Consider the following 27,405-nt stretch of genomic DNA (forward strand, 5'->3'; position numbering starts at 1 on the left):
TTATCTCACCCTGTCTGCCTCCCACAGCACCACCAGCTGCCTCTGCCCGGGTTTGGGTTGCCATGGCTGCAGGGTGGGAGGTGCCAGTGTTGTGGAGGGGATAGTGGTTGGCTGTGGCGGCTGAGTGGCAGCTGCGGTGGTGGAGGCGACGGGAGTAGCCAGTTCAGGAGCGGAGGGGGTGGCGGGGTCCCAGTCGGCAGCCGGCAGGTCCAATAGGATCTGATCACACCTCTCCCCCTCGTAGCCTTCAGTGCATTCACAGGTGTAGGCCGACTCCCCTTCCTTCCCACCGTCGCTCCGGCTGCAGTTTCCATGGAGACAGGGGCTGCTGGCACATGGGTCTGTGAAAAACTGAAATAACAGAGAAAATAAATAAAAACAGGAAGAGTCAGCGAGAGAGACAGAACAAAAACATTATTATCTAGCTGTGTTTTTTCACCTCTGTCATCACACCTGCACTGCTGTCCTCTACACTGTCTTGTCACTTTTTGTCAATTTTTACAATGAAAGCCCCAAATGTCAACCTGGGATTCAGCTTCCTTTTAAATGGGCTCAAGGAGAGGGTCCTTAAAACACTTTGGAGAACAAGAAAGTGTATAGGTAGTCCAAACTCTCAGTGACCATTTTCCTCTCTTATGCTACTCAGCTACTTCTTTTATTGCTCTCTGACTCAGCTTCCTTTTTTACACCCTCTGCTCTCCTCTTTCATTTTATTACATTTTGACTTCTAATAAATAGTTTCAGGACTGCATTTCTCCCTCTCTCGCTCCACTTTCCCACTCTCTCACATGCACACATTGAATGTACACATGCCTGCACAGACACACACACACACACTTGCATTGTGTCCCCAAACAAGGTTTCCCCTGTCATGCAGCAATGAAAAAAATGCACCCTGACAGCCTCCTTCATGCTGGTTTCCCCATCAATAATTGATCATATTTGGAGGAAAACATTCCGGTATAGATGGTGAAGGTGAAAGAGGACAAAGCCTAGCTTACGAAGCTTACTGCCTGACACCATGTTGCCTTTTGCTTGGCTTTCAGAGCCTTCTTAGGCTTAAGAACGTCTATAATCCTTATTTTTTGGCAAATTCACTGAAACAACCTCAGGTATCTGCAGCTCCAGCCGTCCGATTTAAATGTCTTCAGATAACTGTTTTAATAAAAACTCAGAGAAAAACAAAAACCCAGGCTGGAGAGAGGGTGAAAGGAGGGATGGTAATGATGCTCATATCAACTCCCCTGGTGCTTATAGATGGTGCATCTGAATGTACATATGTGTGTGTGTGAGAGAGAAACAGTGAGAGTCAGAACAACAGAGCATCATTAACAGTCAGCTCTCTCCAGAACCGAGTCACAGCTCATTAGTGCCAATCTCAGGTTTTTCCTCTCGATGTCTCTATCAAACTTTCTCTCTTTACTCTGAAGCACAGCAGTCCCAACAATCTCAGCAGGCCACCATACGCAGTCAGCTGCTCTTATCTCCACTCAAACGGCACCAGGGATAGAGTTTAACAACCTTTAGAGAAGAGGAACGTTGACTTGTCTTGGTTAGAGGAAGCATTAGAGTCCGGCTCATGACCTTTTTCATCTGTCACTCCTGATTTCTCTTCCATCCTAACAGTCTCCATCCAGGCTGCACAGAATGTACTCTAACAAAGCCCAAGGAGGAACACAACAGGACGTATAACAGGGCTGAACAATATGATCTGAAATCTGTAGCACAAAAACATTGGCACATTTATCTAGATAACAATGAATGTAACAATGTTTTTAAGAACATATTAGCACATGATATTTCCTTTCTTGTGCTGGCTTGCTTTACACTCCCGGGCCACAATATTAGGTACACCAATACAATCTAATGCAATCCAGTACAACAGCCACATATTCTACCTTTATGAAGCTCATAATGGTCAGTTTGTGTTAAAACTTTAGTTAGTGGTGGTGTTGTACTGCAGTGCATTATATTTTTATGTATTTTTAGTATTTTTCCTCCGTCATGCTTGTAAATGGAGTGGACAAAATATTAGAAACACTTCTCAATATAATGCAGTTCAACCCTGCTGTAAACTACAACCTCAGTAATAAACATATAGTTAAATGAATACCTCTGACAGTGTCAATCAAACTGAACATCATTATCTTTGTAAAGGTAGAATTTATGGCTGAGTTGTTGTATTGGATTGCATTAGATTTTACAGGCATACCTAATAAAGTGGCCACTGAGTGTATAGTTTTGTCTGGATTAATTATGATTCTAGTAGTACTGAAACGATTGCGACAAAAAATGAACCGACAATATTTTTAATTATCATTTAAGTCATTTATCAAGCAAAACACTTGCTGGTTTTGTATCACTGTAAATTGAATTCAGAATCAGAAATACTTTATTGATCCCCGAGGGGAAACTCTTTTGTTTGTGTGCTCACTATCACATCAGTGCACACAGGAATAGAAAAATATAAGCAAAAAATATAATACACTATAATACAGGTCAGATAAATTAGTACAAAGTGGATATAAATATAAAATTAAAATAAGTGTAAAGTCCAAAGTGGATTTACTGGTATGTATGGTATAATAATACAATGTAATAATACAAGTAGTAAGTAATAGTGCATGAACTGTCAAGTTAAGTGTAGCTTATTAAGATTATTATTAGACAGTGGATAATGCACAGCAGTAATAGAAATATGAATATATATATATCAATAAATAGGGAATTTTAAACTGAAAAGAGTATATTGCAGTATTAACACAGAATATTGCACAATTATTTCAAGTATTGCAGTGATGTTAATGATCAGTGTCCAATTTAATGACTTAGGGTCATAATTACTTATAGTTTTGGGCAAGTAATTTGAAGATGTCACCTTGGGCTCTAAGAAATTTTGATGGGCATCTTTTTTTCTGAAATTTTAAAGACTACATGATTAACTGATTGATACAATAGAACATCCTCATATTAATTGATAGTGAAAATAATTGTTTGTTGCAGGCAGCCTTAGATTCTGGACTTTGATTGGTTGGGTGAATGTTTTATTAGATGCCATTGGTTGTTATGACTGCTCTCAATTCAATTATATCACATTTAGATAATTTATCTGTAACCTGTAATTTAGGTCAGTAAGAGAATCATGATGTCACTCATTTTAAAGGCCCTACACACCCATGGTCTACCAACACAGGTGTTTTCACTTATTTGCCTAATTAGGCCTCTTTTAAGGAGATTGGAGGTGTGTACAAAATGTGATTGATTGACATTTTCCTTTTTGATGATAACTTACACTTTTATCACTCCTATTGGTATAGTATGTTGAGATTGTTGACCTCACCTTACAGCCAGCATATGCACAACTTTACCCTGAGCCTTTGAAAATTTGATTTATCATCCAGTCCTAACTTGGTGGCATTACTATCCAGTGCACATGGCATTTTCTATGGTGCTTGGTGCCATTAATATTCATGTATTTGGGTCTATCGTCCTGCATGATGTTGCTTGTTATTCTCCGGCACCAAACAGCCCATATGCCCTGGGCTCTGGCAAACCATGTGAATCAATTTCTTCTAAGCAGCTGATAATAACCCACATTAGTCCCTTTATCTATATTCCCACATGGACCAATAAACAGAACGAAGAGATCCTCCCGGGCCAAATTAATTGCTTCACAAGGTGCTGTGATCCATTTGCTAATTTGAGATGGCCACCCTGTGGAGGCAGGATCAATACACCCAGATGGAGGGAAACAGCAACGCTACTTAAACTATTGGCATCATCAGTTTAACCTGATGGAGGGGCTGGATGAGTCTGTTTCTGTAGACATGCCACACACACACACACATAGACAACCTGACATCTTCTGACAATTAACAAAGATGTTATGGTGATGTGGTGTCATATTTGTACTAAGGATTTTACTGGCACCTTGACAGGAAAGGAAATGTTTGTACTCTGATGATGCATCCAACAGATTTGATGCGCCGTGTCACTGAGCTGTAGCTTTATTAATGAGAAAAGCAAGAAAATGCATACAAAAAATGTAATTTGGTTTTAATAATAGAGGAAATGGAGACAGTGTTCACTTACACTTCCAATTGATGAATTCCTATTAAGAGATGGCATTGAGAGTCGTTTAGTCCAGTTATATATGACTAAATGGGAAATCTGTCTATAGGGAAGCATACAAATCAATACATATGGATAAAAAGTGTTCAATATGTCTTTAGGTTTAAATTAAGCTTTTCTTTCAATAAAATGTCTTTGACCTATCTCTGTCTTGGAAACCCTTGAGGAAATTATTAGGAAATCATGGGCCCATAAAATGAAGTGAAAATGAACATTTTCTATGTGTATAATCTATAAGATTACTCACATGATCTTTGCCACTGTTGTGCTGAAGTGTTTAAAGCATTAAAGAGCAGTCAGTTGGGCTACAGAGCTGGTGATTAATGAGAGAAACCTTTAATAAGAGGCTCAGATAGGAAGACTGGCACAAGTGTCCTTGTGCAAGTCATTACAGTAAATCCAGCTCAGCAGATCTGAAGCTGCCCTCTGACCTCTGAGAGAGTAAAAAGAGAATTTCTCCACACAGATTAATAAATGTTACAAAACTGCCTGCTAGCTTTGTTTTAAAACTTTATCCAGAGGGTGAGTTGAGTTATATTGCAGCCTGCAGAAGGTTTACATGGCAAACTCAGCCTGATTAACCCATTAAACAAATTAAATGGGTGGTGATGATAAACAGAGGGCATTATTAGAAAAGGTGATGCAGTGAGGAAAAGAAAAAGCAGCCGTATAATGATTCATCTCCTGCTCAGCAATTAGTGATTCTACAAACTGTTGTTGTTGGATAAAAACGTGCAGCCAAAATTTTAAAAACTCAGAAAAACAGTCTTGTTTGTAGCTGACCATGACTGCAGTATGTAATCCTTCAAGTAAAGCTTAAGAAAGATCAATAGCTGGAGTTATGATGGTTTTCCAGTGTGTATTGCCTGAATCAGCCCAGGAAAAACTCAAAACTCTGTATGTGCAAAAACAGCACCAACGGCGTGTTTTGCTAGTCAGTTATTTGGTGGAGGCTGCGTTGTGAATGTTAAATGTTTTCTATCATCATTTCACTGAATATAGTATGTGGCCTAAAGTATATAGACATGGGTGCCCTTGCTTCCCAACAGTCTGAGGAAAATTCTTTCCTGTTTCAACTTGACAGTGCCCCCATGCACAACGCAATGTCCCTGAGGAAAATTGTTGTCCCTGTTTGGTTTGGAAGAACGTGACTGACCTGCACAGAGCTCTGATCTCAACCCTATCCAACTCCTTTGGGATAAACTGGAACACCGACAGTGAGCCAGACCTTATAACTCAACATCAGTGTTGGACCTCACTAATGCGCTTGTGGCTGAATGGGAGCAAATCCCTGCAAAGAAGGTGCATTGTGTGAACGTTGAACCCCAGTTGGGTATGGGAGGAGGAAGAGACCTTAAAGCGGCTATAATCAATATCGTTTATAATACCAATGTATGAAATGACAATGTGAAAACAACGTGACAATGAGAAAGACACATTGGACTTAGATTCACCAGGGGACCGTAAACACAACTCCAAATGATAATGTTGCTCCATAACTGCTTGATGTATAAATAGGCAAGTGTCAAGTGAACTGACAAGTTCACAATATCAACTTGAAAGGTGATGATATGTTTCCGCTGCCCACAAGTTACCAAAAAAATATCCGTTATTGTAGGTTTAAATTTTCTAGGAGTTTGCAACCTGCAGCAAGGTTCCAAATCTTGTAGAAAGTCTTCCCACAGGAGTGGAGGCGGTTATAGCAACATATTAATGGCCATGGTTTCAGAATAAGATGGTCAACAACAATCACATGGGTGTAATGTTTTGGTCTCCTCCTTGTTTCAATCACTGCTTTTAGGAATTTAAGAGGGTTTCCTCTGAACAGGCAAACCAGCAGCTAAGTTCAACAAGCTCCTGTGAACCTACAACCCTGATGGAGCTTGAGCCATCAGCTGTTTCATAACAGCAGTTAACTGAGCGCTCCATTTCACCAGTTTATCAGCCACTTACTGCTTATGGGTGACTCATTTGAGGTCATAATACTGCAGGAGCACTTCAATGGCCAGATCGTTCAGCTGCTCGCACACACACAAGTGCAGCGATGACTCACACTGTACACGAAAATACAATTGAAACATAAACATTAAGAAAACAACAAAATTTCACACTAATGGACTGTACAAAAATTATTGGAGTGAGAAGAGAGATTTTATTTTATAAAAATCAATACTTTCTTTGAACTTTATAGCCCACTCATTGTGTGGCCTATAAGCACAGAGCAAGCATTGCCTTGAGCAAAAATTAAAAATGCATAACCCTCCCCCTTGTCTGACCCCCGCCCCCTCTAACAAATTTTCTTTAGGTTCCTAATAAAAAAAGTGAAACTTGTGAATATACACAATGCAAAGCTTATCAGACTTTTTTAGTAAAAGCATCAAACCTAAATTTCTGATTTATAAAGTAGCCTTTTTTAGCATTTTGAATGTAATACATACAGTATAAGGTAGCAAAACAGAGGAAGACGAGCATTGCAAGAACATACACAATCACAGGAAAAGGTGAGAGTGTGTGACACTGTGAGAAGCTGATATGGACACTCAGCAGTTTGCCTGAAATTGTTCTACAGCTTCTTTATAACGATCAAGATGTGTTGCCATGGCTACAGTGGATAGGTAACGTGAGAGCAATTACACAGTACTATACACAGAGTGTGTGTGTGTGTGCGTGTGTGTATGTGTTTTCACGCCCCCACCGCACCTGCACACACAGTATCAATATTTGCCCAAAGAGTCCCATCATGCTGCAGAGAGACGATCCATCTTGAAATCCACTTACTTCCTCATCTGGGCTGTTTATCACCATTTTGCCTCCCTCAGTCAGAGTGATAACACCCCCTGCTGTGGATGGAGAATAGATACAGATAGCATTTGCGTAATCACTCTCTCATGAAAACACGTGCTCACAAATAAGGAAAATATCGCTGCTGGAGCTCAGCAAGGACAAATGTGTCTCATAAAAAGTTCCCCCAGATATGAAGGGACACAGATTGGTTCTCGATAACATCGTATCTGGACGAGTGCATTAACTGTAAAGCGGTGATGCCACGGTGCCTCTGCGGTGTCTGTTGGTGAAGTTTGAGCCCTGACTGCACAACATTTTCAGACACTTTCTCCTCTTTATTTTTTTGTTTGAATCTGAGCTGCAGCTTGGAAATGAGCAAACACTTAGAGAATTACTTCCAAGAATAGAGTGCCTTGTTTAAAGTATAGTAGTTAGGTTGATTGGTAGGCATATGACTGAGAAAGTATTTTAAACTGCGGTTTGGAGTATTCGACCCTAGATTTTCATTTGTCATTGGACCATCTCCAACAACAAAACTGACTTGCACCGACGCCAATAGCAGGTAAACCCCAAACAACCCGCTGCCAGCTAGTCTTCTTTCTCTAACCTACTAAATAACACACCCACATACTTTATATGAGGGAATGACCATATCTCTTGAAACTGATAAGAGCAGTTTGTCATTCTCATGAAAAACAGCTTCTCTCGTTATTAAGTTGACTCCAAAGTACAGTATGATAGGGAATAGTTTGCAGTTACCAAAGTCACCGGGCAGAAAGATTGCATCACAACTGTCGACATGAGAAGAGGTTTTCTGTGTTTGCAGAGTCTGAGATGTTGAGATGTAATGAGGCTTTCTGAACTTCACTTTACATGCAGACATTTGCAACTGAAACATATTACATGCGAGTCATGTCTTTGATTATATTACAATTTGAAAAACAAAAGAAGAAAGAATGAGGTCACACTGTACAGTCACAGATACAGTGTCTATGAACTAATCCTAACATGCTTCAAGTTGCAGTCTGTTCTCAATTAACTTATCATTATCTACTAGACACATTTTTATCTTATTCTGAAACCACTCATTAGCTCAGTCAATTCATCAGTTATCAGGACAGTTACTCATTTGTTCCTTACTAGTTCTTTGGTAACTATTTGATCTTTTGTGTGCCTTATAATGAAGTGTCACCAAACAAGAATAAAGGTCTTCACCCACGTTAGCAGCTCTGTGAGGCTGTACTTTGGCACAGCGATGCTTTGAGCTAAAGAAGATGGGAACACTTTTTCAACTGAAATTTTGACCTCCTGGTGGCACAAAATTAAAAGTCAGGGGATCTCCAAAGGTAATACAATTCATCCTGAGGGGGATGAATTGTATAAATGTAATGACAATCCTTCCATTAGTTGTCAAGACATTAGGATTAAGTCTTTATGATTCATCATCTGGGAACCATGAATATCTTTACAATTCTTTTTGACAAATCATCCAGCAGACTTTGGCATCTTTAGAGCCAAATCTCTCACAATGACAGTGGTAACATATTACACTTTGACCTATGTGAGTACTTCACCTTTTGATTGCCATTCTGAATTAATACATTGGATTGCCTATAATAGAAAACATCCAGACATTCATCAAATTGCTTATTATGAAGTTTCATCAGTGAAACTATACGTACGCTTCATTTGAATTGTTGTCAATTATTCCGGATGCTATTTCATATAAAATAGGCCAGTCCATCCAGACTGAAAATCTATCAGGCAAAGAAAACTGGAGAATCATTACTTTTCAGCACCAGTCTTTCAGGTTATGATAAAGCACTGCTCTCACTGCCGTCTGACTATCAGCAGAAACTTCATGTGTCTACAAGGATCTTATATTTCATGTTTTACTAATGAGAGATGTAGTTAAAAATTGATGCGTCTGATCTAGATCCATCTTCTTTTTAAGACGGGAGCGTGTATTTGTCAAGCATTCGCTGTTTGCTGAATTTAAGGCTACAGAGAGAAACTGGAGCATCTCTCTGCATTGCGTAATCTCAGGGGAGCAGAACAAATATCAGGAAATATAAGGCTGGAGAGAGAAAAATACAACCCAGCAACACACAGGCCATGTCCCTTACAACACACACAGCTAGAACTACATTATTCTCCACAGATCGACAGCTGTGAAACACTGCATCACCATGGTTAGAGAATTACAACAAGAACTATGTGACTATAAAAGCCAGGGAACAAATACTGTGAAATTACATAATCAATCACACAGCAATTAGCTAGATGAATCAAATTAAACTTTCATATAGCCAGCAGTAATTTTTATCTCGAATGTTGCTGTGCGTAATGAGCACCCGCAATCCCGCTATAACAAAATATTTAATTCATGATAGTGACAAAATAATACTTGAAAATCATTCCTCAATAGAGCTGCTCTCATGAGGTTTGAGCCCTGGGATATGATGAAGAAGAGCCAAAAGAGATCCTGAAATGAAGTCAATACATTCAAAAAACCATGAAAATTGCCACTGGTACATAATTAACTGTATTAATCAAGTAAAAAATGTTCTACTGTGGAAATATCAGCTTTCACACAGCCACAGGAATGTGTGCAGGTACAGAACACAACTCTTTTTCGTTTGTATCTTTGTGTCCAGACAGTAAGTCCCAGGAAAATGTTGCACTTTCCCCCAGTGCACCCCTGCTTTATGAGTAGAGTGACTCAGGGATTCAAATGCCGCCGAGCAGGAAGAAGTGGACCGAATGAAGCATTAAAAAAAAGCAAATAAACCAAAGAGTAACGAATCAACAAAGGAGAGAACTGCTTCAGACGGTAGGTGATGAAGACACAAGAGCTTTTGAGTGAATACAGTTCTGGACATTGGAAGTTGGACTTTTGTTATCCCCTAACAAATTATGAGACATACAGGGCTCTGTGAAAACTACAAGCAAGGAATACCCCCAAATGTATACATAAGAGAAAGAAACTGTTTTATATGGATTTGCTCAAAACGTCTCCTACTGTAAAGTGACTACAAGCTTGTCAAAGGAACAAGCACAGTTTTAGGCTTTTTGTGTAATTCTCACACCATGCTGCAAGACTGTGTCAAACATTTCTATCCTTGGCAGGAAAGTGACAGTTTTGTTCACAGACCATGGTAGCAAGAGGATCAACATTTTTTGCAAGCGGGTCTAATCTCTGCTCCTTTTCATAATACAATAGATGGAAAACCAGCTGAGTAACTGCATAAGTGTCGACTTTATGAGTCACAGCTACTGTGAAATATTTTAGGATCTGGCTGGTGGCTGGTTTTTAATTTCAAACCCTATGAATAACACCTCTGCTTAGTTTTGAAGTCTGTGGAAAAAAATATGAACCAATGCATTGATGGTGTCGAAATATGAACGAGATAAATGCTGCATGTTTTGCCTACTGTATATTACTATTTTGGTATTAACAGTTTAATTGCTAGGAGGGTATTGTTGTCTACCTGTACTACAATATTTCATGTCAACTCAGAGGATGTTTGACATTTAGTGTCTCCTCCATCAGGAGCCTCCGGACATGTCTTGAAACAAGCACAGCCTCTTAAACATACACTGTACGCTCCACACCTGAAACGTTAAATTAGATTTCACCCTGTCATTTCCAAGATTTCCAAACCTAGTAAGGTTTGTAGCCTTCTACCAAAAAGTAAATCCTTTGTACAACTGAGCTGCACTTTTAAAATAAATACACATAAAGGATGATAAGTGCTAGTGTCCCTTATTAATGGACAAAAGACAGAACTGGATTTACAACACAAGAAAAGCAGAACATCTAAAGTCCTAAACTAAAGTCCTCACTGAGATATAGTATATTTTCCACTACAAGCAAATACATACCAAACTGTATGGTTTGTATGGAGTCATAACTCATCAAGCCCCACAATTTTTAGTGAAAAAGCTCTGCACTGACATTAAAATAAGCTACCTGCTTAGCACCAAACAGCAGACAAACTTAGTGACTAGCTAGTGAAGAAGGTCTTGCTAAAGCTAAAGAGAGTTGGTTAAGACCAAAATAGAGCTATATAAAGAGTAAATATTGGACTTACATTTGTCACATGGCCATAAACACGACTCCAACTGAATGCTAACGTTGCTTTGTGTCGACTATGTGTGCTGAGAGGGTATTTATTCGCTACCTCGTTAGCCACAACAACTCAGTGTTTCGGACAGAATGATTTGACGTTTTTCCCCGCTGCCTAATGGCCAATGAAGAAAATGATGTGGTAAAAATTGGCCTCTGGTACGCACCCCTGAACAGCAAAAGTGGATAAAGAAAGTGGATGGTTGATATCGTTTGGTTTTTGTAGAAATAATTGAATGTCGTGACACATTTTGAGTTTTTTCAAATAAAAAGGTATTCACCTGCCCTACCATTGTCTTATGCTGTCGACCACATCAACTCAGTAATATTCCAAGTCAGGATAATGCAGTGTTTTGAGCTTCTGGATTAGTATTTAAGCAATATCCTGCCAGTATCCCAGGCAGACACTGTTGTTATGATTTATTATACCCGTCAGTCAGAAAACTACCCAGCATGAAACCCCTCATGATCCGGCCTCATCACATCTGCTGTCAGCACAGACACAACTTAAATACACCTTTTTAGATACTTAGCCGGAGACTTTTTCCCATTTCTATCACGGTCATGAATGGAGGAGCAGGTGATTGGTAGGATGTACTTGTGTTACGAAACTTTAGCTTAGCTAATAGCTAAATGCACATTTGTTTTCTTGCACTTTTACTTTCTGTTACAATGTGCTGGGTGCTTTAAGCATTTTTCTGTCACAGTTGTTGAAACTGTGACACTATTTTAATAAGAAAAAAGGCACAGATAACCTCATCTTTCTGTATCATGAAAACAAAACAACATTTTAATCTTTTAAGCCTGGGAGTGAATAATTGTGTTGCTGTCTTGGGACTCATTAAAATATATTAATGCTCTTGTCATATGGAGAACCAACAGAAACAGGCCAGTGACCCATTTTGTGCCTTAGTATAAGAAAAATAAACAGCCCTTAGGGAGACAGACATGAATCAAATCAACTGAGAAGAGACTGACAGCTGTCGAGTGATATAAGAGCTGAGGTGCTAACAAGACAAAAATAAAAAAAAGCTCCAACTTTACTTTAATAAATAAATATTGTAATAAAAGATCTTGAGTAAAGGAACAGAAATAGATTTTTCAAGTAACCCTTTATACATGCAGTGTGTAACAAATGAGATCAGTAGATCCACATGCCCAGATGTGTTCTTGCACTTCTTACAGGGTTCGGACACAGCCAGTGGAACAAGCACTCAAATATTTTGGCCCAGTTTCTTCCGTGCACTAGCAGGAGCAACAGCAACAGTTCCTGCAAAACATCCAGCTCCGCAGCTTCAACACCGCAAACTGTCAATGCAATTACTCTGCTGCATTGATCTCCTAACACTGTATGTTTTCCTCTCTTCAGTAAGAAAGGAAAGTTGGTTTCTACTCAGTATCTTCATGTGGTTCCAAGAGGCTGCAGTTTTCACCAACTTGTTCCAACATGTATTTGATCATGTTTTATCTCGTAAGCCATTTTGGGGTATGAAGTTAAAGTGGAATGAAGAGTGGCAGCTGTCAGTCCTGCTGTCTGTGGGAATGATTGACAAGTCTCAGACAGAGCTAAAGGAGGAAGATGTGGTGATCTCACTCACACCATGAACAACTGATACGAGAGATTGCATTTAGAAGTTAAAGCCGGACTGATCTGAATTTTAAATATTAACAATGGATTTAATGACTACTTGTGAGAAAGGGGTCGCTCAAAGTGTCAAACCCACAGAGAATTATCATCTTTTAGCTCGTTATTTTGGTTTTCCGGACCACAATTCTGCAGCACAACTCCAAATGAATGTCAATGTTGCTCTGTGTCTGCTGGATGTGTGGATATGTCTGCTAAGGCGTCCATCAAAACAACTTAATAAAGTGTCCACATTGTATTTTCAGCTTGTTCTGCTGCAAGTGGCCAAAAAAAGTAGTTTTAATCTGTATAAACTTTTCAACTTTGAAGTTGATATGATGAACTTGTTAGCAAACATTTACCTATTTACACATCCAGCAGATACGAAGCTACATTCATTTGGAGTCATGTTTCTGGCAACTTGATGAATGTAAGTCCAATATTCACTCTCCTTTTAGCTCTTTTTTTGGTCTCTACCAACTCACAAAGGCTATATCTGGAGCTAAATTCTGCGCTATGTTCACCAGCCAGTTGCTGACTGTGTCTGTCTCTCATTTGGTGCTGAGCAGGTAGTGTACAGTTTATCAGAGCTCTTTCACTCACAACAGACACTGGTGAGAGCAGTGAGAGTGAATCAAAACAATGATCTGAAAGACGCAAAAGAATATTGATTATGGTTACTTTAAACATCTTTTTTTTTGTTTTTCTAACCATCCAGCCTTATACGAAGACTGGACAGAGCTATCCACCAAATATACAAAGATGGTGAAAATGACCAACAAGCCAAACTCCCATAAAGTTTGTGCAGCCCTTCACGCAGCCTCATAAAAACACATTATTATTCACAGCAAAACCTGAGGGAGTGCAGCAGGAGAACGATGGATTACGCTTATTCACTCACTCCTATGAACTGCCCGCTGATGCCACTAAACAGCCTTGCACAAGGGTACTTAAAGTACACGTTAATTGCATCTAGAGGAAGAATTTATGTCCCCAAAGCAGATATTCCAGAAACATATTTTTAATATTGTGGCTATAGCTGTTTGTACTGTATCAGACTGAACCATGTGATGCATCTTCATGAGCACACTTGACGAGTTGCCATCTCTCCGACAGCGAGAGAGACAGAAAACATGCAAAGCCACAATACTTGTTCGCTATCAACTCTGTTAAATATGAAACCATGCAGGGTAATAATTGTTTCTAACAAAACTGGCTCCCAGAATTTTATTGTCCTCTTATGCGCTGTACATTTTCCAAAATCATATCCCAAATCATTCTGGGATAAAGACTCAACTCAACCATCTGTTTCATATTCATCCAAGTTGAATATGATGCTTGCGTTGTGGCCAGAAAGTGTGTTGTTGTCAGCAGCGAGCCTTTAATGTTATCTTTTTCTGCACATCAAAGCTTCTGCCATCCCTCCCTCTCTCTCAAACTTCCTCATCACTTCCTGGCCCAGTGGCTTCAAAGAGCAACTCCTCTTTCAAAATTTAGATCCATGAAGCCTACGCAAACATGTCCGAGCACCTTGATAAATTTCAATCTCGCCTTGATGCATAAATAGATGTAAATGGAGGAGCAGTGGAAAGAAATAGGGTGAAAACATGCTAATGAGGTGAAACTGCCCTTCCAAATAATATATTTTACATCACTGCACATTGTCTATTCCTCTCTTCTGTTCCTATACATCTTTACATATTTTATTGGAGCTTCATTTATTTGCGCAAAATCTGTCACTCAAAAGCCAACAAACAGCAGGAGGACACTTACTTTGCTCCACAAGGGCCCCTGTGCTGTCATCAGACAAATTACATTAAATAACCTATCATGGTGGCCCAACACCATCCCTCAAAAGACAATTACCTCTCAACTCTGCCAAATGCCAAAATAGACAGAGAGATAAAGAGGGGGGTTGATGCAAGATAATGAGACCAAGAAGAGTAGGAGGAGAGGAGTAAGGAGAATACTAAGTGAAAGGAGAATGATTTAAGAGAGGAGGTGCTGCAAGGCTCTATTTATACCTATCCGAGTAGAGCTGTGGCTGCTGGGGACTCGGGTGTCTCTTCTTGAGGGCTGGGACACTGTTGTCTGTCTTCTTATTCTATCAGACGGGGACTAAAATGGATCAGGAGCTTTCAGGCACTTTGTGAATTTATCAAAAGCTGCTCTTGCAGCAGATGCACTGACAGATAGAGGGGGTTTTTTGTTTGGTATTACATCTCCCGTATGCAGCTTTCTCACATTACAATGACAGCTAGTCTGTCTGCTTGATAGATTATTTCTCTAGTGAGGACACTTCACAACACTACAGTTATTCTTGATTAGCTGTGACTTTAATATCATCTCTGCGTCAGTGTTGAGACTACAGTATTTTTAGCTGTCACAACAAGAACTACATCAATTCATATTAGGCACGAAATATTTCATCTGTATTTAGACTATTCCTCCTCTAACTTGTAGCTTGGAGCAGTACTGCTGTAAACAGGATATGCAATATGAAAAATTACACATTTTGCATTGCATTGCTAACAGCCCTTAACAAAGACTTATTGCTGCTCTTCCTCGCTGTCCACTTTTCATTATTTTTGAGTAAATATGCTTTAGTTCACAATTAAAACATATGAGTGAGCTAACTGAATCATAAAATTATATTTTGGTTTGGACAGGCAATCTAAAAGCTTTTAGTCTTGGAGTTTTTTTGTGGCATCTGTTTGGGAGAAAATTAAATTACAAATTTAAATAAAGCGAATGACAATGTCATGTGATTGGCTGCTATTTTATGTATAGCTGTGTCCCAGTTTCATACTATTTAATTTAAAAACAATTTTGAGTATGTTGTGTGTTAAAGTAAAAACGAAAGGGGTAGTGCTGCAATTTACTATTTCACATGCAGAAAATTGGGAACTAGCAAGAGACAGATTAAAACAAAACGGCCATATTTAAATCAGCAGAGCAGAGGCTGAGATATCCTGACGTTTAGTTTCTAATATGGGTCAAACTGCAAAAACACATCCTGGATCCATCACTCGATAGTGTCTATCATTAGACTCTCACTGACTGGTAAAGACACTCACTTCCAGTTTGTAGCAGAGGCTTTCTGTTAAAGATTTTTAGTCTCCGAGCTCAAGTCCAGATAACCCAGATGACATCATCAGGGGGATCTTGCACAATCATGCCCTGTAAATTGTGTGGGCTTTTGAGTGACATACTACATCATCTCATGAGGAATGGTAAAACCCTTAACAGCTACATTAACAGATAACAGGATGGAGGACTGGTAAAGTCTTTGTTGAGAAATACGAGCTTCAGGTTTAGCATTAGAGTAAGGAAAGAAGATTTGTATACTGTGCCATCCATACATACTGTGTGCATGTTTATTAGTTATAGCCTGCAGTAGTGTAAAAACATTAGTAGGATTACATCTCTCTTTCACAGTCACAGGCAGTCGTAGTCTGACAGTGGACATATGTGTGTATATATCACTCATACATTACATATCAAGGACATTATGGTAATAAAACACCACTGGGTCAGCAGCTGTTTTTTTCTATATTTTCTCTCTGTTGCCTTCTCTGAACCATTAAATCAGATGCAGACTCTGCTGTGCAACACAGAAGACTTAATGATTTAGATGGAAGCCCTCCTCCTGGCTTTTAAGCTGTCTCTCTGTATGACATGCTGTTTCATCATTACTTTCTGCATAAAAAGTTGCTGCCCACTGTGAGCCGACTTACTGAGGAGCAGGAACATTAGTTATTATACATCATAGTAAATTTGGTGTAACAGGTTTGGATATAGATAGTGTGTGGGGTTGTGTGTCCAAAGGGTGAATTATAGTATAAATAAATGTCTTTCTGCAGGAGAAAAACACTATAATCCAATATAAAAGTCTCTCTCTTTCTCAAGCCACAGCTGGTGGAGATGGATGTCATTCCATGCGGTGATCTACGAGCTCGCTGTTCTCGCTGACCTACATACACAGAAGGTTCCTTGCAAAACAAGATATCCACTGTAAGGAAAAAAAAAAGGTGACACCTACCGCTGACATGATTAAACAGGCGGTGGCATGAAAGCAAAACAGTTTCTGGAACTAAATCAAAGACACGAGGTGTCTTGAGGCTTTTGTCGCTTTTGAAAACTGAAAGCGCGTGATTTATCAGGTCACATTTTATTGTTTTAAATAGGTATGTTAAATTAAAATAACCAAAATCCCTCTTTGCTTCATGTCAAGCTAAAAATGGGTCTGGAGCTGGTCCTGCTGCCACAGGGAATTAGTCACTGAATCACTGGAAGTGGAACATCCTGTTCCCATTGTCACCAAAAAATTTGACGTCAATTATCACCATTCATTTTACCTGCCTCTCAGGAAGTCTTGTAACAGCTGGAGGGCTATTACTGTGCACAGGAATAATTCTGTAAAAAACTGGATCGCACAAAGGAGCAACATGGAAATCATGTCCATAACCTCTTACCACTGAGTGCTTAATATGGGCCACTTGACTTGTTCTGTTCCCTTTCTAAATAAAAAAAAAAAGTCCTCAGCAAGGCGCGCAGGACGCAGCTCTGACATTTTCTGCTCTGTGTTATGTACTTTCCACCTGTTGATCTTTCAGCTCCCCTCGTCATTGCTCCGTTGCCATGGAGACCCTAGGAGAGGAATGGGGGCATTGCAATGAAAACTAGGCCTCATAGTAGGAGGCGACACCGGACGTGTATCATCGCTGTCCTCCCACCGGCTTTGTCCCCAAAGAGGGAGAAAATGTTTTTGGAAGCTACGACAGCTTTTAATTCTGTTTGAGGAGCTCCAGACCATCTGACTGCGATCTGCAACACCGCCTACAGAACATGTTCGAAGGATGACAGAGGGAGGGAGAGGGCTGACAAGAAGGATGATCTGAACCGACAATACCAAATATGATTCAGGGGATTTTTTGTCCTGGACAGAGTTGTGTTTATAAAAGATCTGATATAGAGTAACATGGGTTTTTTTCAGTTTGTAAAAAAAAAAAATAAATAGAAGTAAATGTTAATATTGTACTATGGTTATGGTGTTGTTCCCTAAAGCTCATTTAAAGGATAAGTCTGGTTCTTTTTGCTATTGTCAACACAATGTGTTAGGTGTAATTTATTTAAAAAGGCTAAATAAATTCCTAAAACAGCTGGGCACTGCAGTTTTTAGCAAACATTACTCAGACAAGAATAAACAGTGCATTTGTTGGAGACTATTTTCAGCTGCAAGTAAGTATTTAGTATAGTAAGTATTTCCACCAGCAGGACTGTGTATGTGGAACTGACTTAAATAGTTGTGCTTTTATCTCATTAATTACTGGACTTACCTGAGTGAAAAAAATAGCACATTTATCCCAGGACTGTCTATCACTTTGTTTGTTTTGAGCAGATTCGGATCCAGGTGCAGATTGTTGTTGGTATGTGTTCACCGAGTGTTTCTAGCTCTCAATGGTGCCCCCAAATTCAAGACTATCCTCCAAGCACACTGTTGAATATTTTTTAAAACTCAAACATTGAGTTGAATTAATAAAATCACAGTATGTTTAATTTGGCATATTTCCTGTTGAAATCCTGCTGTTCCTGTCTGTAATGGTTGAGGTAACCACACTAAGACACGTTATTTCCAAGAAGGTAGCAAAAGGACATTTATAGAAAATAGAAGAAAGCTTTTGCTTTTGTTGTTAATGCATATTTTTCCAATACCTGGGAAAATCACCCCTGCTCTTATTTACTTATTTTACTCAAAGATGTTGTTAAAAACTCTTTATGGCACAGTGCACATTAAAACAAGTCAATATGCCTGGTTAGAGCTGTAGAGTTGACATGATTCAGTTCACTTGTTTGAGTTCAATATTTGTCAGAAACACATAAGTAGGTTTGAATTACAGCTCATTTTTTGAAAAGTTTCAATACTTTTTTTAGAAATTTGAACATTTCTAAAAAGCCAAAAGAGGGCAATCTCATCAGCGAGGACTGATGTGATCAGAGCGAAGCTGTTAGAGGCGGGTGAATCAGCAGGAGACGAAGCTCCAGACAGGATCGATTCCTCCCGGCAGAGAGCTCGACTCTCCCCCACAGCTCAAACTCAAGTTTAACGCACAACACTGCTCACCAGTCACCCAACACACTGAATACAAGATTTAAAATCACATCATAAACACTTAATGCTTTTATAAAGACAGATTTGTATAGAAAATGAAGACCACCAGGGTTCAAATACCATAATGTCTCGGGTGTTATGGTGAAGATGGAGACAAATTGGGACCAAATATTTTGTCAATTTGAAAGAAACAATTGTAAAAGAAAAGCTCAAATTTGAAACTGAAAGCTGAAATATTATTGTGAATAAGTGTTTCAATTCAAATGTAATGCAATTGGGGAACATCTACGAAACATTCAGTTTTGGGGTTAAATTATATTACATAACTTATTACAAAACATATGACATAAAGCTAAGATACTTACTGTACATTTAGTACAGACCAACGTCTGCACAGTTTTTGAAGTTGAGCTTTGAAGACAATTTAAGTAGATTTATGTAAAATATATTTATGGAGCTGAAACTTCATTTAGAAAGCAACTTGTAGTATGATATACAAGTAGACTATGTATTTTAGGTAAATTAAATGTAATGAGTTAATACTAATATGTGCTAATATGTGAGTTTGGTCTGAATTTGGTATGTGTATGTTCATGTTAGTGCCCTTCCTCCTACTACAATCAATATTGCTTTTGACAAAATTTTAGGTGAATTCCTTCATTAGTTCAGGCTGAATATTTACTTTTTGATGAATACATTTCCAGCACAATCCGAACAGACAGCCAAATTTTCCACAGCGCCTCTGCTATCAACTGGCAGACAGGCTCAGCTGTTAATACGAGCTAATCTGTGTGTCTAACGCCTGAGGCTGGTGACTGCGCCTCGCTCCACTCTCTGTCAGAGGTGCTCTGCTGGTCCTGAAGGGATTTTTTTTGGATTAAGCTGGCATTTATTGTCTGCAGCTAAGAGAAGACGTTCACAACACACACATACACACTGCAGCATGCTGGCTTGTCTCCCAGTTGGCTTCATTAAATAACATATTGTCAGATCAACTTAACTGACAAGTTGTGTGTGTCTGAGGGGGAGACAGCAGGAGTCAGTTCTGCATCTGTTACTGAGTCACCATCATTTGGAAGGAAGAAGGGCAACAGAGCAGAGGATGATACACACACTGACTGTGCTGTCAGCCCCTCTCCTCCTCTTCTACACACTAAAACACTCTTGTATGGATCGGAGTCTGTGTCGTGTCGAAGTCTGTTTCCTCATGGATTTGTGGTAACTCTTTCCTTGAGCCCTAACCTTACCCTGCCATCTCTGCAATGCCTAACTATGACCTAACCCCAACCATGGAGGTCATGCTAACGTTCACTTTTCGAAGGGGGAACAGACTTCTGGCACTGGCGAGCTAGTCCTCCACCTCCTCACGTCCCCCACCCACAAAGTTTTGTTTTTTTTCATAGCTAATTTATTTGTGATTCTGATTAGGAAGTCATGATGTATTAAGAGAGATACTGTGTTCAAAGATTGTGCCCCATTCATTCATTCCAATAAATTGTTCACTACACCAATACGGTTTTTTAGGTTTTCACATATTTTGGGACGATAGAGCATGCGCACTAGAGTCTTGCTTTGGCTGAGACGGCTGACTTCCTGCCAACCGCCCCCACACATGAAAGCCATAAGAATCATTTTCTAATACAAAACTTTACGAGTATTTATTCTCTTTTCTTTTGGCCACTTCTTTAAAAGTGTTGAGGACGCTTGGAAAAACATTTACAGCTGTATTATTGTATTTGGGAAAAAGTCTTTTTGGGGCCAGTGGGCATCATTTGAACTGCAATCAGGTCACTATGCTCAAATGGCCTCACAGCCCACTGCTGGTCTTGGGGTCTTGAAGGATGGGGTTGACCTTCTTAATTTACTGAGGACACACTACATCACTTTTGTACCAACTCACCATGAATAGTCCTCACAGCTACAGAGTGCATCCCCGGTGAGTGCTGTCCATCCACTGAATACATGACACCGGATTTTTTGCTGTTTAGGAGCAGTTTAGTGTGTAAAAATAGGACTAAACACAAAACAAAGACGACATTTGAGTGTAGGAGGGACTGAGTCAGAAATACTTGGAGGCTGCGACATGAGGGAATAGTTATCTACTTGTGCATTTATGCATAATTTAAGACCATGTTTTTTAATTTATACTGTATTTTATTAGTAGTTGCCATGGTAACAACAAATAGGGATCCAAATAAACAAAGAACCTGAATCTTATTTATAAGAGGGTTTTGTTTTTATTTAATTCTTATAATAGGGTTCAGTCTCATTTAGGTCTAATTTCAAATGTATTTGTTATATCTAATGAATTAAAAGCCACATGTATTGTGATGTACTAAGGGAGGAGCCTGATAATCAGACTGAACTGCCATTTTGTTTTGTTTCATTCATTCGATCTGACATCGTCTCCTTGTTAGCCAGTTTGTTTTTGGGAGGGGTGATCATTTTCATTTCATCAGGTTATTTTCAAAGAAAAATGTCATAGAGGGCCCAAAAACTGCCAATGCCAGTCCTGGTATATATGTGTATTTGAACTATATGGACACACATGTACTCAATGCACAAGAACACATAACTAACACACAATCTCTGCTGAGATTTTTAAGCTTATGTACAGCGCTTGAATAGGCCGAGTTTTGTACTGAACTGAACATGATAGCTTGGACTAGCAACAGACTGAACATACTACTGAATTGAAGATAGGCAGAATCAGTGCTGAACGTCGTTGTATGAACTGTGATGCGTTCACTTGCTGTTGTAAACACTGAAGTGCATTTAAGCGGTGATGCAACCGCTTAGCTGAGGTAAAAGTGAACGAACTACATAGTCAGTGAATGCGAATCTTTGATCCGAAAACGAAGTGATTCATGATTTCCACCTCTAACACACACACACACACACACACACACACACACACACACACACACACACACACACACACACACACACACACACACACACCTCCCTTATGCCACATACACTCATTATCAGCAACAACAACAAGACTAGTCATTAGAAGCGACAGTACAATGATGGTGTCAGAGCAGAGGGTTATTATGGGGGTGAAGTGCTGCTGAGTGAGAGCTGCTCTGCCCTTTTTGACATTATACTGTGGATGGTGACACAACTCGCTGCTCCATTAAAGATATAAATAGTAACGAGGGCAGACAAAAAGCAGTAAAAAAAACACCTAAACTAAACCACTGGGAGAAATGTAATGACTTCTTTTCTATCCAGGACAGAGAGGGAAGTTTCACCGCCAGACTCAAGGAAAATTAAGGAGCCAATGGCACGTAGATAAGAGCCCTCTTCATGATGAGTGGTGGCGATAAAATAAGAAATATGGGCTGCAGATATGTGAGCTGTCAGGAGTGCTTGGAAAATGCAGCAACTGATTACACTGTATTTAAGGAAACAAGAATAGGAAAAAAGACAAAGGCAGAGATGAAACATAACTGTAGTCAGATAGATTTTATTATCTTTAAATTTTTGCTGGCAGAGCTGTGTGTACATGTTCCCTTCAAAATGAATTCTGCGCTGTTCTGTAACCAGTTGTCTTGTGAATAATATTTTCCTAATGCCTTCAACTGTCTTATAGTTAGATAATACATATGACATTTTCATTTTTAGGAATTTACGTGGTAAATTGTCAAGTGTCCTGAAATATAGCGAGATTCACTACTTGAACAAGAATCTACAGCCATGCTACATGGCAGTATCTCTGTGAGGCTGAATTTAGGCACAGTGGTGCTATAATTAGTAGTTAAATGTTAACGTCAGCATGCTAACATGTTCACAGTGACAATGCTAACATGCTGCTGTTTAGTAGGTATAATGTTTACCGTGTTCACTATCTTAGTTTAGCATGATAGCTGAGACTGATGGGAAATTTATTCGTTATTTGGTCATAAATTACTGGACAAAGTGAAATTTTGACCTGATGATGGCGATAGAGGAAAAGTTAGAAGACCGCCTAAGTTATTACAATTCATCCTGTGGGGGGCATGAATGTATACATCAAATGTCATGGCAATCCATCCAAAAGTGGACGAGTTTCACTCTGAACCACAAATGTGAACCTCATGGTGGCGCTAGAAGTAAAGTCCGGGTATTACCAAAGTCAGTAGGATTCTTCCTCTGGGGACCATGAATGTCGGTACAAAATTTCACAGCAATCTATTCAATAGTTATTGTTATTTCAGTGTGGACCATATCTCTAGAACCTCACGTTGGCTAAAAATGTAAATATTTTTCTCTTTATAAAATCCAAATTGCAAAAGCTACTGAACAACCCAACCTGATCAAAGTGGATCCAATATATGACTTTCAGCTGTCGTAATGGACCACTGTAGCAATCAATACGTAGAGCACAAGCACTTGGTGTTGAGCCGCTCATCTCCTGAATTATCCATATGTATCAGGCCTCACTAAGCCATCATACCACCACCTCCTCATGCGCTTCCCACAGATCAAAAGGCCAGGTGATGTGTGATATGGAAATGACCAAAGTGATTGGCCCCAAGTCCTCCTGTTCAAAGGCAGCACAGTCTGCCTCCTAACATCTAAGCATATCAACATGAATAGCGGTGATAGCTCAGTGATAATAGCTCAAAGGAGTCTCTCTCTTTTTTTGCTGATGGGTAGCTGCTGTATCAAAGGTATCGGCAGGGTTATAAGCAGCCTGTTAGCAAAGTAACATCCCTGCTTTCATCAGTAACTGATTACGTGAGGATGCACGTTTCCCTTTGCAAACGATGCAACAGTCTGCTGCTGTTTTCATCCATTTTCCAAGTTGACTGTGAAAACTGAGTGTTTAAGAAGAATTTTTCTATTTTGGACACTTGATGAACTTTCTCTTGCACCACCTTCAGGCCAAAATACCAATTATGTACACAAGAGATCTTATAATCTAAATTTTCCATCATGCTTCAGAGCAGATGAACTGCTTTGATTTGAATGATCCCACATCCTTTCCTGTGGCTCCAGTCCATATTCAAACAAACTCGATGAAATATTCTGTCCAACTAATTTACACTGAGGGGTGCAATGAACATTGCAGCCTCTAGGGGCTGCTAGTGTAGCTTTATACAGTAATATATTGCAGCAAAGCAGAAGAGAAGACAGATTCAAAAATAAAGTAGGCAGACAAGGGAGAGTAACATTTATTATTACACTTATAATTATTATATTACAGTAATTATAGATTATTTTAGAGGATGCTCTATTTTCACCAAGATGATGTGGCGTCGACATGATGTGTTATCTTGGCATTATGACTGTGGTTGGTCTCGTCTAGATGTTTTTATTTTAGACAGAAAATCTGCTTTATTCTTATTATTGCCTGACTGTTTTTGACTGCAAAAACATTTATCGGTGTGGTGAATAAGCAAAGTTTAAGACCGTGCTTGATGTTTCTAAAACTGTCCCTGCACTCGTCATCTCTCAGAGGAATTATGGCAGTTCTGCACAGTTATAGTTAACCGTTACAGTACAACAAAGATCAGATGACTTGGCTTTGTTTCATTCATTTGTTTCAATCATTTACACTCTGCTGCTTTCCTACAATACGATTTCAAATTATACTCGGCTGTACATTCTGGTGAACCTACAAAAAGTATCTAGCAGTGTACTGACACCGTGAAATAGTAAATTAGTGGTCATTTTCTTCATAAATAGATTTTACAATTAGCCACTCATATTTTTCCTTCATTCACTATCAGACATGCAGATCATACATGCAGACTATAAATAATATGTGAAGCACATAGTATCACTTTAACACAAATATCTTGATTTGAGCTGAAACAATTAGTCGATTGATCAATTTGTCTGTCAACAGAAAATTACATTTTATAAGTCAATTGTTTAATTCATTTATCAAGGAAAAATATTTCTGGTTCCAGTGTCTCAAATGTGAGGATTTGCTGCTTTTCTCTGTTTTATATTATTTTAAATTGAATATTTTTTTATAAGATTAATCAATAATGAAAATAATCACTGGTTGCAGCCCTACTTGATTTCATAACTACTTAAAAAACCACTGTGGCAAGAGCTGAAATTGCCTTTTTGGGAACACCAGCCCAGGCCATCTGAACAAACGACACAATACACTGACTGCTGAGTTCAACAGAAGTGCTTCAGTAAATAGAGCAATAAAAAGAAGTCCCTCTGTAGAAAGAGGATAAGAGAGTCCATTGAAACACACACACACACACACATATATATATATATATATATATATATATATATATATATAAAAACCATATTCCTCGTAGCTTCTATCTCTCCTCTCACTAACAAGCCAGGGATATCAAAGAGACCAAAGGCTGGTGATGAGCTTTCAGCTCTGCTTAATTGGATGCTCTCAGGCTGTATCCGTAGCAGTAGAGTGAATGGCCCAGGGAGACAAGAGCTGACCGCCACACACACACACACACACACACACACACACACACACACACACACACACACACAAAAAGAAACTCCCCTTTCTCACAATAACAAACAGCTTCAGGACTCGGCTTTGTTTACTTTCACTGAGTCAGGAAGTCGATGTTTTTTAATGCTACAGCTTGTGCGTGGGACGACTGTCACATCCAGCCTAAAAGAAAATAAATTTTCTGTCTTTACCAAATGAATGTCACTTTCTACTCAACCGTTTTTAAACTGGCTGGATTGCGAGTGAAAGGATCTCGGATGTAAATAGCAAGTCTCTCCCCACATTCCCATCAAAATTATCCCATCTAATTAACATCTTTAGTCTGTTGCTGCGCCTTGTGAAAATAAAAAATCTACCAAGTGTGAGATCATTTAACTTGTTTCCAGTGCAAATCAGGTTATTTCAAGAATTTGGCTGAAGTGCAACTAGTTCTTTGATACTGGGGTGGTGCATCATATGTCAACATAATGTCACTTTAGTCAAATTAGAAATTAAAAATATTTTTTTCAATTTGCTTAAAATGAAATTGGATTTAAGAGTCAACACCCATCTTCTTACATAGACATTACTCCTAGCGATTATGGTACAGATATATATACGACATATAAGGCAACAAGCTTAAAGGAATAGTTTGAGATTTTGGGAAATACGTTTATTCGCTTTCTTGCCAAGAGTTAAATGAGAAGATTGATACCACTCTCATGTCTGTAGCTGGGGCCAGGAGAGGGTTAGCTTAGTTTAGCATAAAGACTGGAAACATGGGGGAAAAGCTAGCCTGGTTCTGTCCAAAGGCAACAAAATCTGCCTACAAGCACCTCTGAGGCTCACTAATTAATACGCTATATCTCGTTTGTTAAATCTGTACAATGAACAGAAGCGGAAAAACAAAGTTTTATGCTAGGAAGTGACCGCGTCTGGCCAAGAAATATTCCGGCACTTAATCCCCAGTAACACCCCCGGTGTCATGTAAAAAAAGTGATGACAATTTATGGTAGTTTTTGTACAGATTAAACAAACAAGATATAACATGCTCATGTCTGTTCGTTAGATATGAAGCTTGAGCCAGGAGATGTTAGCTTAGCTTAGCTTAGCATTGCATAAAAACTAGCCTGGCTCTGTCCAATGGTTGAAGAAAATCCACCTACCATAGGGCATGCTAACTGGGGCTATTTCTTGGCTCCTGGTCAAGAAATAGTCTCACACATAAACCCCTGCAAAACCATACAGGGATTATGTTGGTTTTCAATTTGTTTTTTGTACAGATTAAATTAATGAGATATAACGTGTTACTAAATTAGTTAGTGGTGTTAGTAGGCAGATCTTTGGACAGAGCCAGGCTAGCTGTTTCCCCCATGTTTCCAGTCTGAGCTAAGCTACCCAGCTGTTGGCAATAGCTTCATATTTACCGTACAGACATGAGCGTGGTATTGATCTTCTCATCTAACTCTCGGCAAGAACGTGAATAATAATTAAATTCAAAATAATTTCCAAAAATATCAAACTATTCCTTTGATATGTTCTTGATGAGTCACTGGTGGTAGAAAAGAAAAAAATCACAATTAGAAGCCTGAAGACTTAAATGATGCTTATAAAACAGTGAAACAGAGGAACTTGTGAGTGAGAAAGCAGTGAAAGCAGCTTTATGTGTTGAGGGAAGAACAGTGATAAGCAAAATTCTCAGCTGAGATCTAAAAATCCTCATCACAAGGATCAAAAAGCCTCCAGTCCATCACAGCTCTGACACTCTCTGTGCAAGCTTATTAAGTTGAGGCAGAACTATCTGCTGCAGAAACAGCTAAATTACTTCTGTGCTTCCTTAGAGATATTACCTCTTTCACCACCTTCAGTCCCACACCCCCTCTCCAAATAACAGTAAAATAGAAAATACATCCTGTGTTCATAATGCCAGGGCTGTAAGCTTAACAAATTCTGCTGTGATCCACTGCTTTCATATAGCTAAATGGCTGCACAACCCAGCAACAGCTCCCTGGACTTGTTTCATGACAGACGGCTGTTTTGCGCTGCCACAGCCCTATTGTGTTGTAGAGCAAGTTACCAAATCCATCAGGGCACACAATGGGCCATTCAATAATGAATAAGCTAGAGGCTGAGAAGCTAATAACTCACAGAAAGGCCAGCGGCTGTGAACAGCAACAGGACGGCTTACAGGGCCGCCATCCAGAAAA

At 39.2% G+C, this 27,405-nt stretch overlaps 1 protein-coding gene across 1 annotated transcript in view; it reads right to left on the reverse strand.

The window, feature by feature from the left end:
- The window catches only part of dner (delta/notch-like EGF repeat containing), a 59,052-nt gene that overhangs the window by 27,998 nt on the left and 3,649 nt on the right, over nt 1-27,405 (reverse strand). The window contains exon 2 of the mRNA XM_044203087.1: nt 10-351. Coding sequence (XP_044059022.1) covers nt 10-351 — 342 coding nt within the window. The remainder of the gene's footprint in view (nt 1-9; nt 352-27,405) is intronic.

The sequence above is a fragment of the Siniperca chuatsi genome, linkage group LG7 (genome assembly GCF_020085105.1).
Source record: "Siniperca chuatsi isolate FFG_IHB_CAS linkage group LG7, ASM2008510v1, whole genome shotgun sequence".
NCBI lineage: Eukaryota > Metazoa > Chordata > Actinopteri > Centrarchiformes > Sinipercidae > Siniperca > Siniperca chuatsi.